The sequence below is a fragment of the Melanotaenia boesemani genome, chromosome 6, assembly GCF_017639745.1.
Source record: "Melanotaenia boesemani isolate fMelBoe1 chromosome 6, fMelBoe1.pri, whole genome shotgun sequence".
NCBI lineage: Eukaryota > Metazoa > Chordata > Actinopteri > Atheriniformes > Melanotaeniidae > Melanotaenia > Melanotaenia boesemani.
Genome location: NC_055687.1, coordinates 12,710,804 through 12,727,133, shown reverse-complemented (window position 1 = coordinate 12,727,133; position 16,330 = coordinate 12,710,804). Strand labels below are relative to the sequence as shown.

Here is a 16,330-nt window from a genome sequence, read left to right as displayed (position 1 = left end):
TCATTGTAAAAATGTGCGCCAGAAATGTGGTGATCATGATCAATAAACCACACATATTGACAAGATTTTTCATGAATGAGGTGGCCATAACAACGTAATGATCAATAACAACTGGCTGCTGTTTACAGTAGAAACCTAATGGACACAAAATATAAAGAATTTTAAGAAAGACAACAATGAACTACAAATGGTACTGGGTGCAGCCATCTTTAAATCTGGAATCTCAGGGGTCTTCTGAAACTTACAAGTTCACGGTTCAGGAAATACAGACCATTTCGTTATTTGGATTTCTGGAATTCTGAGTTCCTACGATAACTGGAATGCACAATAAATCCTCCATCTCATTTTTTAACACTGCAGTTTTGTATCTTTCTAACAGCAGTTTGGTACACGGTTGGTTAACTTTTTTACTTTGATTTTTCTCTCCATCTGTCGACCTTCTGTCTTACTGCATCGCACATCTACTAAAACAATGTGATGAAATTAACATTTTAACATTTTAGTGAAAAAATCAGATTTATTTTTTTTTTTTTTGTTCGTATTTAACTTTTACTTAACATGTAATTATTCAGAAATCTCACCACATTCAATAGAACTCACTGCTTAACAACGTGCATATAGTAAAGGACTTCATCTGTCTCCAAGTCATGTTGGCTAGCACCTCACAAACTGAGCATGGGTCTGACATTATTGTTTGTTTAATCTATTTAAGATAGAATTAAGGGGGAGCTAAGGGGAGCTTGGCTCCCCTGCAAAGCAGATGGCCTTCACCTAAGATATTCAGCTGACGGTCTAAGGAGGAATTCTTAAAAATAACTAATTTTAAGTGTTGTGTATTTACTCATTTAACAAATTTAATTAATGAAATGTTTTAGACAATCCATTCCCTTTCCTTCAGCACTGAACAGCAGAATTGTTTGTTGTGTGCTGTGATCAGCTCATACTGCAACCACTCAATATGCTGCTCTTTATGGTTGTTAAATACATTTCCCATCTCTATACAGTTGTTTCTGATTGAACATGCTGCATACAGTAGCAGCAAAATGTTTGTGAAAGTAACCCTATTTTTGCAGTGCATGCCTTAAAGGCCCTGTTTAAAGAGCCCTGGATACAGTAATACACATATGCGTCACAGCAGGTGATATTAAGCACAAATCCCATTAATCCTTAACACAAAATCAACAATGAAACCTCTGCTAAGCCACTTCAGTGTGGGCAGACTTACAGGTTTACACAAGATATAACTTGAGTACTAAGAACATCCTCACCAAATCATACACTAAAGATACATACAAGGGTTTAATATTCATTAAAAATATCAGTGTATTAGCTTGATGCAAATTTCAAACGTTTGCCTTTATCATAATATGAATTAAAATAACTGTAAGCTATTTAAATTAATCCAATTTTTTTACCGAAATGCGATTTTTTGCATGGTTGTTATTATCATTTCAATGCAACCTTGATCACACTTATTTATGAAATGACACATATGCAAAGAACAATACACAATGTGATACAGTGCGTAGTATTCATGGAAGTAAATATGGATGCTTCACATATTTGTGTATCGATTTGGAATTATTTGCAGCGTCGGAACAAACAAATTTTTACCCAATTGATGAATGAAATGATTCAATATTACCATGACTCAATATTGAAATGTGGCATTAATGTTCAGGCTGAAGCCGCTTAGACACAGATCAGATATGTATCTAATATAGGAACACATATGAAAGTGGCTTGGGTTGAATATATATTAAAAAAAAAAAAAAAAAAAAAAAAAAAAGAATTTTGCAGTTTAGACTATCATTAAAAAATCTGATATGAGTTACATATGGGTAAAAAAAATCCGGACTGAGCTGCAGTGTGAACGGAGCCTCAGTTTATCAGGAGTTATGACTGTTAAGAGAAGCAGCACATTCTGCAGATTCACATGACAACCGACTTCTTGACAAAAAAAAGGTGCACTTTGACAAAAAGCACCCAGAACTTAGATGTCCCAGGACTTTTTTTTTTTTCCAAGGAACTTAAAGATTTTTTTAAGCACAGCTCGTTTGCATTTTCACTGAGGTTTAAGGTAAGTGAAGCGATTTAAGTCAGTTGAAGTGGAATATCTACCTTGCTGGTCAGCTGCCTAAAGAAAAAGTTAAACCAAGATGTGTGTTTCAGTTGAATAAACTCAGTCTGCAAATCCTACAAACCTGCATAAAGAATCTTTAGTCTTTTTTCCAAGCATCTTTAGTAAAGATACTGGAAAATAGCTAAGTTAAAAAAAATGTAGCTTTTTTTATATATAAATATGAGCTTATGATGCTGTAACTAACAGAAAAACCTCATGTCTGACAGAAATTCAAAATTTTATGTATTTTGCTGAGAGAAATGTTTATATTGTCTATTTATGAGTGTGAGACCTCCTGTGTTATGACCCAAAATAAAACCATATTTGGAGGCAGAAATGGGTCACCCAAATTAGAAGGAAAACAACATGGACTGGTAGAAAATAATAATAAAAAAAAGTAAACAAAGCAAACATGATACTTCTCATCGAACGGCAAAAGCAAAACATCAGAAATCATGTATATTTATTTTGATTCATTTTTAGAAATAAACTTATTTCAAAGTCTATTAACTTTAGTGAAGAAAAGTTTAGTCTAATGGCATGGAGCTAAAATTTGTGGTCCTCGCAAACATTCATAAACTATGCCACACAGATTTTATGAAATATTTATATGAGGTGGATTAAAGTTCCTGACAGGTTGCAAACACAATTGTGATTGTCCCAAAATAAAAATAAGCCGGTAACTTATGTATCTATTCCCTCTGCTCCCAGAGGAAAACCATAGCAGCAGTTCATTTCTCAGAAAACATATGATTTGATATCGGCAGCCGTGTATAGTTTTGCATAAAGCTTATTTTTAGAGGGAGTGCTTTGACCTTTATTTGCTGCTTGACAAGACTGTGCAGAGTGAAATAAGATAATGGAGCTGCTACTAGTGATTGCACTGTCTGACTCCTGATCTTTACACGTCTACACAACAAAAAATATACACACTTTCAGTTTTTTCCTGATTTCCCTCTCTGCTCATTACATCCCTCCTCTATTCATCTTACTTTTCTCCCAATCTATGTTTTCTCGTTCTTTAAAACACATACCACTCATCTTAATTTTAACTACTGCATCATTCTATAGGCCATAAACTGTGTAAAAAAAATAATTCAGCCATCTCTGGGTTGACTGCTTTTAGTCTGTTCATTTTACATCCCTGCAACGGATAAAGACTTAAAAATCTGGAATCAGTCACTCAGTGTTATAAATTTATATATATATGTAAAAATGATAGTCATCTGTCACAAAATGTGGGACTAACATCTGTTTGTCATAACCTGCTACAGGTTAGACATCTAAACAACAGAAGAATGGCAGCAGAAAACTCAATAAGATATTGAGAAAAACAGACTCATCCTCTGAACCTCTGAACCATCCTCCTTCACAATTTGTCATAAATCAATACTTTTTTCCATCTATTGTGTGGGAAAAACAAAAAACTGTTTTTGCGAAAAAACAAAAAACAAAAACAACAACAAAAAATATATATAGCATATTTCATTAACTAATAATTAATCACACACTGAAATCAAACAAATAGCTGCTATAATAATACTGTGGGGAATAATGATAAGTCTGTGTCCCTTTTTGGAACTGACAGTCAGTCTTTAACTGAAAATTAATTCAATCAATTTATCAAACTTACATTATGAGTGAGCTGCTAATGTGTGAAAACAAGTTTTTATCTCACTTAAAAGAACTTTCAGTGACCCTTTTCCTTAACATGCGATTTTGTACAGTGAAATGTTGATGGCCAACTCCTCTCTAGATAATTATCATGCAATCATTTCTTTGTAAATTTCCCATCAGTTGATCTTTTAGTCCGGATTAGCCTCTGACTGTTACGCCACACCTCCGCCTTTGCCTGCCAATTTCCAAGCTCATAATGTTGTGTGTGAATCATCATACTTAAACCGAGTCAACTTCTACATCTTTCCCCAGTGTGAAGTTGTAAAACAGTATTGTGTTCTGTTTGAGCCACTGTGAAAATGATCTTTATATTGTGAAATGATTTAAATTGGGATTAGATTAAAATAGTGGCTGGGAGCTGGGCCAGTCCTCGATTGCTGTTGTAGCTTGTAGATGTACATATTTAGTTTTTTTTCTGTATAATCTTGTGAGTATGAACGTGTACTCTGAGTTTTGGGCACATAGCCTTCTGGCTTTGTTGTGCTTCTTTGCCTGGAAACCTTCTCCCTTTGAACTGTGTTTGCTCTTGTTTAATAGCTTAACAAGTCCCAGTTAACTAGGTCATTTTTTCTTTTTACACACACACACACACACACACACACACACATATACATATATATACAGTTTCTCACAGAAGTGAGTACATCCTTCACATTTTTGCTAATATATTTTTTCAAGGGACAACACTATAGAAATTAAACTTTGACATACAGAATATCAAAGTTTAGTTTTTAGAGTTTGGTGTCATATATATATATATATATATATATATATATATATATACACACACACACACATATATATATATATATATATATATATATATATATATATATATATACACACTACCATTCAAAAGTTTGAGGTCACTTCCCTATTGAATCCCATGGCAAAGTGACCCCAAACTTTTGAACGGTAGTGTATTTATATATATATATATATATATATATATATATATATATATATATAAACCTAGGACAGGTTGAAAGCAGTTGCTCTGCTCACAAATGCACACATTTTGTGAGCATTTGTCTTGTATTTGTCATGGAATCGGTTTTGGCTGATGCAGGTTAATCTTGGGCAGTTTTAAGAAAAATTCTTGTTGGTTTACTGTACTGATAATATAAAGATAATCTGACATAAGTAATATGGAAACCTGAAAGACTTAACACTAGATGAATGTGATGCCAGAACATTTCTCCCCTGTAATTCTGACTTTTAGTCTCTTTTGTTTCTTCCATTCAACTTCCCTGTATTGGCCTCCTCATGCACTCGCACAGCTGCTGATCAGCTTAAGAATCCATTCCTTACATATTCCTCACCTTTCCTAATCATCCTTGCTCCCTTTTCTTTGTCCCCTCTTTCCTCTTGCAGATGAAAATATGAAAACACGTCTTTCTTCTCTGCTGGCTGCTGCCTCCCTTTCTCCCTGCTGTCTCAGCTCAGCCCATGAGCAATTTTCACACAAGACTGATTGAATTCATTCTTTTTCCCTCTGCTTCTTTCCCTTCACTGTTCTTGCTAAGGGAAGGGAATGAGGCAAAAACTTCTCGTTGCCACACACATTTACATGCATATAAATGGACACTGACAAATGAAACACGCAATGCACAGATGACTGCTAGTAGGGAGCATGTAGGCGATGGAGAATTTGAGGTCGAGTTGACATACAAACAAACATACACTTGTTCTGACAAGGCAATGCTTCGTTTCTAATGAACATACGTATGGAGACAAACACAAAGCTGCACACAGACTAAAACTGATGAAGTTTTCTCATTATATCCAACAGGTTTTGTTGGTTATGGTTATGCTATGATTACAGTTTATGTTAAGAATGCAAAGCATATAGCAGAGCACATACAGTGAATTGAATAATTCCAATAAAGCCTGAAGGACAGAAGTAGGCCTTTGGAGTTTTACTGAAAAATGCAGTGATATTTCAAATGGAGTACAAATTATTATTCAGTGATTATCATCAGATAACCGACACAGTATCAAACAAGATTTAAGGTCCTGTCAAAATACGGTTTAATTCAAAAAGGAATAGCGATAAGTTACTGGCAGAAATCTCAATTTACTACTCTCCTGAGTAAAGCATGTATTGAGGTGAATCACAGTTTGTGAATGTGGGGTAATTTCAGACTCAACTTGAGGAAATATCATGGCAATTTTCTGACTTTTCAAAGACTAAATAATCTATCCTAAACCATCTAAAGAGAAAACAGTAACAATGATCATAGTTGCAATCCTGCCTTAGAGTTAAACTGATAAAGATAGACACACATCAGCAGGACACAGCTGCCACCTGTAGTAATTGCCATTTCTGTCTGAGCCATTCGGCCTTGCCAGGAGTGTGTGAGGGTGAATGATGAAAGAGTGGGGCAGCAACACCCAGATCCCTTTAAACAAGACATTTAATGTGGGGACTGTTTCCATAAAGACCATCCATGAGCCTACTGAGGCTCAGAGAAAACACACATTAAAAGTATGTCCCACAGGATCAAAACAACAGGAGGTTATTAATGGTCAGGTGCTTCTGGAGTCCTGCTCCGAGCACCTCTCCAGCAAACTGTTCCCCCACAAGGGGCCATAATCATCTCCTGTTCCCTGGCAATCATTTACAGAGGCACCATCTGCCCAATATCCTCTGGTCAAACGGGATCCACAATCTCGTAATAGTCTCCTGCACAATGTCTCAGCTGATTTAGGTCTCTCAAGCAGTGACAGACCTTCAATCTGTTGGTTTTATCATCTGAATGGAACGGCAGACTGTTGGAAGAAATCTCTAATAGGGAGAATCAAGGGGAAGAGGGCTCAGGTAGCTATAAATCTCACTGCCAGTGACCCCTCGCAGAAAGCACGAGTGAGTGATGTAATGGCTTCTAAATAAGGGTGAAGGGTATCGATGTATTTGTTAGAAACTAATAAGAGTATGGATGGAACATGTTAAAGTCCAAGTTCATAAAATAATGTGAACAAAGGGATCTTTTTAACCAACTTGCTTAGCACTCATGAACAGGGCAGGTTTTCTTGTGTGACATGATGAGATGAAGGTAAAGTAATAGTCAACCTTTGCACACTAATTCCAGGAACCATCATAATGGATGCCATTAATAAATATTTGCATTGACCAGTGAATAAAATAGAATATCTTCTGCATGGCTTTAATGGCAAGCAAATGTGGAATAATACATCCAACAATGTATTCTGCTCCAGTAATGTATTCATAATTCACTCATCCAGCAGTACTGGACAATTTTTACGTTGCTCTCCCCTCAGCTGGCGTGCCCTGCAAATCAATGTCCATTAAAATGACAGAGTGTTCATATGTCACTGCATCTTCTTTCCATTAACTCTGCTGCTGTTCAGATCTCAGCCTGTCCCACTGACTGTTGTCCAAAACAGTACAGCTGCAGTGTATGATATGTGTACACTCCAGGAGGCTGCTACAGGCAGATGCTCATTATGGTGACACATTGACCTCCGGTGACTTCACAATATCTTGATAATGAACTGGAACACTTGTGCTGTGTGCTTGTCAGAGACAATTTTAAGCGATTATTTATCCAGCCAAGGCTCTCACACACAGCGTTCATACTTCTTTTCTGGCAAGGCCAGGCTAATACTCAAAGTTTAACAGCTTCACACCTGGATGCTGTCCATTGTAACCACAGGCTGTTACACTGAGCAGCTTCTCTCCAACAACTGTGCTTCTTCAAGGACAAATTCACGGTGCCTCCTAAATTTAACCAAAGTCCTTAGGTTAGCTTCTCCTAGCAACAGCAGTAATTTAACACTGCAATGGAAATGCTAATGAAGACAACAAATACAATACTTAGAATTTATTATTTTCTGTATTACAAGGTTGGATTTATCAGTAAAATAAATTGAACATATGCACAAGCTTTCCTAAAGTTCATATTTATTGTGCAATGAAGTTATTTACTCCATTCTAATCTATTTTAAACTTAAAAGCATGTGTACAAATTACTTAAAAAGCACAGCTAATGAATATGTTAAAAGCATTGCTCTATCAATGAAGCTCCATGAAAATTGCTCAAGCAATTTCAGAGCTTTCACATCCACTACAAAGCAAGACAGTATTCAATGTCTGTCAGGGCCTGCAAATTATAAAAGGTCCTTTCCACAAAGGTTCACAAACGTTTCAGAACTGAGTCAGAAAGCACATTATTAAGTTATCTAGGAGCAAAACAGTCAAGAAAATACACAACATGTGTATATCACATCAGGGTTTGGCTTTTATCAGTGTTTAAATGTTGTCTCTGAGATCTGGCTGCATAAATTTATTACATATCCTGAATTAAACCTGCTGGCGTGTTCTTTTTGGACAAGACAGGTCATCCAGAGGAGGTGGGGTCACAATCTTTGCTAAAGACGTCTCTGTTGTCTTGTAAAAATATCTTCCTACAGTATTTGACTTACTAGTTCTCAATATCAAGCTATAAAACAATTTCTCACTGGCAGTGGATGCTATCGTCTTCCTTCAGCATCAGCTTCTTCCTAATGTGCATAAGTAACACCAACAGTCCAAAATGCTCATTCTAGGAGATCTTTACTGGGACATGTTGAAACCTCCTCATAATGTTCTTACGCACACCTGGAGAACTTGAAGTCTGCATCAAATAATATCTTAACCAACCTGATTTGACCCTAAAATATCTCATAAGGCCACACTGATTGATGCAATTTTAACAAACTCCCTCCACATATACTCTTCCAGGGTATTCTGCAATGACATAAGTGACCATTGTTTTATTGCCTGCATTCATAAAGGCCAGTTTATTAAATCCCCTGGACGCATCACTTAAAAGCAGAGTATTAACGCTCAAGCATTCTTGCACGATCCGTCTGAAGTTGACTGGGGTAGGGTTAATCTCATTCCCTCTGTCAATAAAGCATGGCCCTTGTTTAGGGATTATTTTAGCACAGTCATCAATAAACATGCTCCCATAAAGCACATGCAGATAAAAGGTTGCAGCAGTCCTTCGATGTCCCGAGGTCTGGCAGTATTGCTACAGCAAAAGAAGGCCGCTTGGCACAAAGCACAGAAATCAGACTCAAAGAGTGATAGGCCTGCTTTTGATCAAATAAGACAACATAAGCACTGCATCAGTCGAAGTCCCATTACTTTACACAGAAACTTACATAAAATGCATCAACTCCACAGCTGTTTTGGAAATCTGTGAAGCACTCCCTTGTCAATCTTACTACAGTCACTGATAAGAAGAGCATAGCTGACTTCATTAAAAAAACAACATTTTACTAAATCTGGAATTACCTCACTAATTAATTCAAGCTGCCAAAATAATGGTTAAAACAACTCACTCAGCACTCAAACCTACCAGAACCCTTTTGCTCACCCAGCTTCTTCAACTACTCTGACATTTTCTTTTAAACCTTGTACCAGCACGTTTCTGGACCCTGAAAAGCCTGCTGGGTCAGGCAGTATTGCTCCATTTTTTTTTAAATCAGCAGCTTCAGTTATTGCTGCTCTGTTAGCAACAATATATAATTTTTCTCTTCTCACAGCTGAAATCCCAGCAGAATGGAAGGCTGCCATTGCTCGTGCTATTTTTAAGGGCGGAGACCGGGTTCAACTAAACTGCTACAGGCCTATATCCATTTTATCAAGTTCGTCCAAAGTTCTTGAAAAACTTGTAAACCCTCTGCAAACTCAGAACAAAACATTTTACCAATTTCTCAGTCTGGTTTCCACTCAGGTCATGGACGTGTCAATGATATTTTAAAAGTCAAGAATGATATTAGATCTGCTTTAAATTTGTTGATTGTTGAAAAGACCACTCTTCTCTTATTTCACTATGGTGAAACAATCTACTGACATGCTCACAAGGGAAAGCAATAAGTGGATACAATCTACCACTCTGCTATTTGATTTGTGAAAGATGCTTCTTTCAGAACTCATCACTGTTTGCTTTACTCAGGTTAAAAGGCCTTCCTTACTTGTCACAATGTTCATTGGTTAGTGAGCAACTCTGCTCACTAAAATGGACTTTGTTTACTTTATCAGGACATTTCAAAAGTTTAGCTTTTGCTTTTTTCGCCAGCATTTCAGTCAGTTATGGAAAATTTGTGCAATATGAGGTTTAAAAATGTGACTTTATAGCTGAGTGTAGCTGCCAGACATTTAAATTATTGTCATTATCACATGTCACATATTCTTATTGTAGGCTACCTGTTACAGGATCAGAGTTCTTTGTGAATACATGATTCATTGGGTCTATATCTAAGTTACATAAACTTTTACCATCAAATGTATTTCAACACAGGGAGGGGGATGCATTTTTCTCCTCTATACTCTCTCCCCATCAGTCTTTACACCCAACACCTCTAAAACTGTAAACATAGGGGAAACACTGTATACCATATTTGTCTTTCGACACCAAAAGTTATAAATGATCGGTGGATCTGACAAAGGAAACTGCTCGTGCTCATATGACAGCAGCTTGTCAATCACAACTTAGCTTTGCCTTTGAGCATTTCACCGTTACAACATATTTCACTCCATAGGTGACCAACATTCACAAAAGAGCTTAAGACCATAAACTTATTAAAAACATTTGTCGAGGTCACACTTGTTACAGATTGTTATTACAGGAACAGAACTCAGTCAGTGTTAGCCATTAAATAATGCTGGTTTAAATCACTTCCACACAGACTGAATATTTTTAGCTAGAAAGCTAAAGTATACAGTTATAACCAACATGATCCATCTGAAAACCCTAAAATTTGTCCAGAATCTTTAAAAATAATCTCAAATACAAACTTGTGTGAATAAGGGAAAAAGAAATCACATGAAAATGCTTAAATGGTTCAAGATCATTTCATGGCTTCACTGTGGTGACATATAAGTTCTCAAAAACACACTGCTGTCACACTCATGCAGTCTGTTCATCATTCAGACTGCGGGGCTGGTTGGAGATAAAAGGGAGTAGCAGATCTCACCAGAGTACAGGCATAACAGACAACTATTAATCTTACCTCATCGCCTGTCAGGTAGTACGCTGCGAGCAGCCCGCCGACATAACGGATGTTTACCTCAAAGAGTGATGCTTCACCGTTCTGTTGAACCAAAAGAGAGATCAAATTGTCAAATGTCATATTCGGCCAAAGCTGCAATCAGAGGTTAAGCAGTGGCATGTAGAAGAAGGAGTAAAAAAAAAAAAGAAAACTGCAGGTGTCATGAGTTATTTTTTTCATGCCACTCATGGTGTTATTGGTTTGGGAAACCCTGGAGTATACTGCAGTCCAGATGCGCAGATAAATATTTCACACAGCACACCGTAAAGTCTGAGTTGAATGACAATGTGAGGGATATTTATCACTTCCAGGTGTGCAAATTTGCATTGCATGTTTCTTTTAAATCTCTTAAATATGTATCAGGTGGTGGAATGCATCTCAAATATGCCTGTTGTTGAGATAAAATTCCTCTGTGTGACAAGCTTTTAGTCACATGGTTTCTTTTTGGTAGACATTTTCTGTTAGAGTGCCAGTACATTTCTGTGTTGCATCTAGATTATTGAGGACACTGGTTTCAGTACAAATGAAAAGTTATTTACCACAACCCACTTGTTTTTCTTTCACACGTACAACCACAACTCTGTTTACATATACATATATATATATATATACTAGGGATGCTCCGATCAGGTTTTTTGTTGCCGATTCCGATACCGATCACCCATGAGTGCCGATCACTGCCGATCACCGATCACTGCCGATCACCGATAATCACATGGATTGGCTGTAATTTTCTTATAAGCACTGCCGACTATTTGATGTGGAAAAGGAACCATAAAATCCCCCTAATTTAGACAATAACATGTACATAGTACAATGCGCTATCTTTCAGTAATCAGTAGTACTATATTTTAACAGACTGAAAACACATTAAGGCTCTCATCAGGCTAAATAAGAAAGTAAAACAAAATCTTAATATTGCTAAAAAAAAAAAAAAAAAAAGCCAAGTAAAAGAGGCGTCCTCCACCACTGAGAACGGTTGGTCGTCAAGGCCGATTAACTGAATTATTTTTGTGGTTATTTGCTTGACTGTCACGCTCATATGGACGAGTGTTGGTAACTTGGCTGCGTTAGCTGCGCTCTGGCTGCACCGGGCGTCTTCCTTTCATTCTGTGCAGTGAGCCTCGAAAATTCAGCGTACTCCGTCAAGTGTTTGTTCTTTAAATGCCGTATTAGATTCGTTTTATTGAAGGATTTTGACGTACTTCCCCCGCGAGGTACTTTTGCGTTGCACGTGTTGCAGGATGCAAACTTTACATCACTCTCACACACAGTGTAAAACTTCCACACGGCAGACATGTTTGCTTTGGATTTGCAACCGCGCGCATGCAAATTGTGGAGGAAAGCGGGAGCTATGACACTGCCCGCAGCGCTTCTGCAGGTTGCAGAGTATGAAATATAGGTGGTCAGATTTTGTGATCGGCAACAAAAGGCATTGATCGGCGAACACCGATCACATACTTTTTTACGGATATCGGCCGATAATGATCGGTGTCCGATCGATCGGAACACCACTAATATATACATATATATATATATACATATACATATATATATATATACATATACATATATATACATATATATATATATATATATATATATATATATATATATATATATATATATATACATACACACATATATACAGATATATATATATATATATATATACATATATATACACATATACATATATATATATATATATATACACATATACACACATATATATATATATATACACACATATACACACATATATATATATATATAATATATGTGTGTGTGTGTGAAGGAAAATTTTCCTTGATGATCATTAGGACATGTACACTGCACTGCCATTTCAACGTGACATACAAGGTGTGGTGCATTTCCTTTTCTAGATGAAATATGAAATTACAGGTAACACCACATTTGTCACCATAATTACTACCTTGTGTGCTAGCTGAGGCAGAATGGTACTCACTGACTTAAAGACGCATTGAAAAGGAAATTGCTATCTCAAGTGTGGATGAGAAGGAAACAGTAATTGGGTGTCAGAAAGGGCTATTTGCTCTACTTTGAAGCATATGATCAAGAATGGGAGTTACTAACAACTGTTCATCTGCTCTCATTTACCTTCTTACAGTTCTTTACTTGACATATTTATATACTTTATAAATAAGGAGTAATATAAATAAAACAGTTGCTTGAGTAATAATGTGTTAAAATCATTGATGTTGCCAGCAAAATATCACTACAATGAAAATGTTGCTGACTATGTTTATAGTTATTGACTCCTTTGCTGACAGTTAAAGAAAATACCAATACCACTCATTATTTATGTGAGGCTGCATGCAGCAGCTGAGCTGAACAAAGACCATTTTTACACTTTTCATTCTGACTGAACAAAACTGACATGCTGTAATTACCCATCTTAGAGTTGGATTTCATGTGTCTTCTCATGTAACATCCAACACACGTGAGCTACAGTATGTTGCCTCTGTCATGTTTCATATAACTCCGATTCAAGCAACAAAAGCAGGGACTGTGAAGTCGGCAGGCCGGAGACACATCCTAAGACAAAGCACCACTGCCTCTGGCAGGACAGCTGAGCCGTCTTGCCAATCCAGAAATGAGTAACCCATTCAGTAATAGCACTTCGATGGCAGTGATTAGACATGGAGGGTGTATTTATCATCTGTGATCATGGCTCTCAGCAAGACAGACAAGTAATACAGAAACTGGGGAGACACTGAGAAAGGTTTTGTCACGTAGACTTCCACTTCTCAGTGCAGCCTAAAAAAAATCACTGAGCATGCTTTGTGTAAGATGTCCATTTATACCGATCTGGAGATGATGCGTACTTAGATATAAAACTTGCACGCTAGAACAATTTCTACTCATGCAACTTTTTCTGAGGTTTTTATTTCAGGTTTTATTAAACTGGACTAACTAGTCCACTGTTTTGGTACAAACGAGGCAGATGTACATTCTAAAAAAAACAATAAAACACTGAAATAGATTCAATTGTCAAAACCATGAGCAAGAAATCGTGATTAAAAACAGAGTAACAGTCAACTAATATGTTGTTCTTGTATGATTAAAAAAAATCTACATCTATTTCAGCTCTGCAGAAGGTGATTCTGAATAAGTGTTCAGGAGACTGGATTTAAATCTGAAGCCAGAGAGCCTGAAGTCTGTTTTAACCAGTTCAACACCAGTCAGGCTTGGTATTACTATTCCTCAAGTTCATGCAGGACATTGTGACAGTCCTCCAAAATGCATCTTCCGTGTCAAACTATTGGTGCTGTCAACAGTCTACTAATCTCTGAAGGCAACAAACACATTTTTCTGTGGTCACACAACTTCAGAGGTTTTTAACAAGATAAAAATCCTAAGTTATTCAAGTCAGAAGTTAACTGGTTTGTTTGAATTTGTTATCAAAGCTTGATTAAATCACAAAATCAGAAATATTAAAAAGCTATCAAGTTGGCACACTTTGTTACTTGAACAAACACATCTAGCTGACATGGGTAAATGTAATGACGTACTAACCCCCTTTTTCTTTGCACTGCTTAAGTTCCAAGCAAATGGCTGCGAGGGGGAGTTATTAAGGTTTGTTTCTGTAATAAACTGTGTCAATATTTATGATTAAACATATTTTCATCTAACTGATAAGGAAATTGTAGGAGATCAACACCTCTTTCTTAAATTAAGCAGCTTGGTGCAGCAAGCATTATTGCTCTACTGCAAGCATGACTAAACAAATCTGTAAACAAAACCTGTTATTTTTGGTCTTCTTGTCTCCCCTCATGGTGCTCAAACACATCATCAAACCAAGGGTCTGATGATGACAAAACACAAGACTGTCGAAGGAAAGACAAAAGCTCTCATCACCACCAAGATGAAGCCCTGCTTACACTTTCTTTGTGTGCTTCAATGAAGGTGAAAGAAACGACTTTCAGAACAGTGATTGCTCAGCACTAAAAACAAATGTGCAGTGCAATGACAAAATACAAACAACCTACTGCTTACTTGCACAAACATAAGATGGTAACTGTCTCCTATGCCTGAGAAATGCAGATTCTGTAAGAAATACTCACCTGGGATTTCAACTGTATATCATATGTCCCTCATGTTTAAAATGGAAAATAACTTAAGAAAAAATAGACAAAGGCAACTGGAAACTACTTTAAGAATACTCCAAGTATTTAAAATATGCAGAACAGTAAATGAAAAATTAGCATTTTAATTGCTCAACATAATGTAATTGTTGTGCAGGAGGAGGCACGGCAGAAAAGAAAATTGATTAATGAGGGTAATGACTAATTGGGTACACTGCTGTCTAAGCTTGTAGATGCTCTGCTTCACCAGCACCATGTTGCTGACTGTACTTGCTGCTTGATGAGTATCTCAGAGTCATGGCAAAGATTGCCATCGCACTCAGCCCAGATTTTCCTGGGACCAGAGCCTGACTGGCACGGCAGGCTGCTGTGCCATGCTGTGCCAAGGCGCTGACTAGACTGTTGCCCAGTAGGGTGTCCTGCTCAGACATTAATGCAATGATTTACTGCTTATAAAGAGGCATTATTGTCACTGGGCAGATGACTCTCAGCATTGCCTCCATCCAGGTTTCGACAAGCTCCCACAGTTCAAAGCCAAATTAGACCAAAGTGACAAAAATACAAAGATCCAATGAGCCAAGAGTAAAAATTAAGCAGATGATTGCCTCCCCATCCAGAGCTGGTGATTCATACGTTCACGCTGTGATTTAACTTAACACTGTTAATTAACATGGAGAAATCATGAAAGGGACCCATTTGATCCTGTTGCTTTCATTTCCGTCCATGTAGCAGAGCCTACTGCTAACCAAAAGCTGCTAAAAGTTTCCCAAGACTGATCCTATCCAACCAGATTTAGATAGCTTAATCTTCATTAGTGTTGTGAGAGCAGTCTACAATATTAACATTAATGAGAAGAGTGGTTATGTGCTAGTTCCAAATCATCTGTGGCTCCAACATACATCTACTTGCATCATGAAATACTAAATAAATACAGCATATTTCTTCCTCAAGTCAAAATAGCAGTTTCTACACATAGGTTTAATCATTTAAGAGCCAGAAAGATGCAGTCATCAAGCTGCTGTTTCTCTGAAATTTCTAATGAAACCGAAGTGACTCAGTGCCACACCAGTGTGTGTTTGAATACAGCAAGCCACAAGCCATCAAGGATTCAGCTGAATGACAGCAGTGTCATTGGTGAAATAGAATAGAATAAGTCTTTTTTAGTCCCTCAGGGAGATAATTTGCAACATGTTACACAATGCTGTCTCTCCCTTGCTCCCACAGACTGTTTCACTTCAGTGACTACCTCGCTTGCCAGTTCAAGGTTATCAATAGCAGATCAATTCCAACCCAATTCTGCCTCTGTACTTTAACATAATCCACCACTGTAAACTGAATCGGTGTCAGCCTTGGTAGACTC

At 37.1% G+C, this 16,330-nt stretch overlaps 1 protein-coding gene across 2 annotated transcripts in view; it reads right to left on the bottom strand.

Annotated features, from left to right (window-relative positions):
• LOC121642035 (mannosyl-oligosaccharide 1,2-alpha-mannosidase IA) overlaps nt 1-16,330 on the bottom strand; it is a 196,462-nt gene that overhangs the window by 49,524 nt on the left and 130,608 nt on the right. For both annotated transcript variants that reach the window (XM_041988500.1, XM_041988502.1), the window contains exon 4: nt 10,823-10,903. In XM_041988500.1, the coding sequence (XP_041844434.1) occupies nt 10,823-10,903 (81 nt within the window). The remainder of the gene's footprint in view (nt 1-10,822; nt 10,904-16,330) is intronic.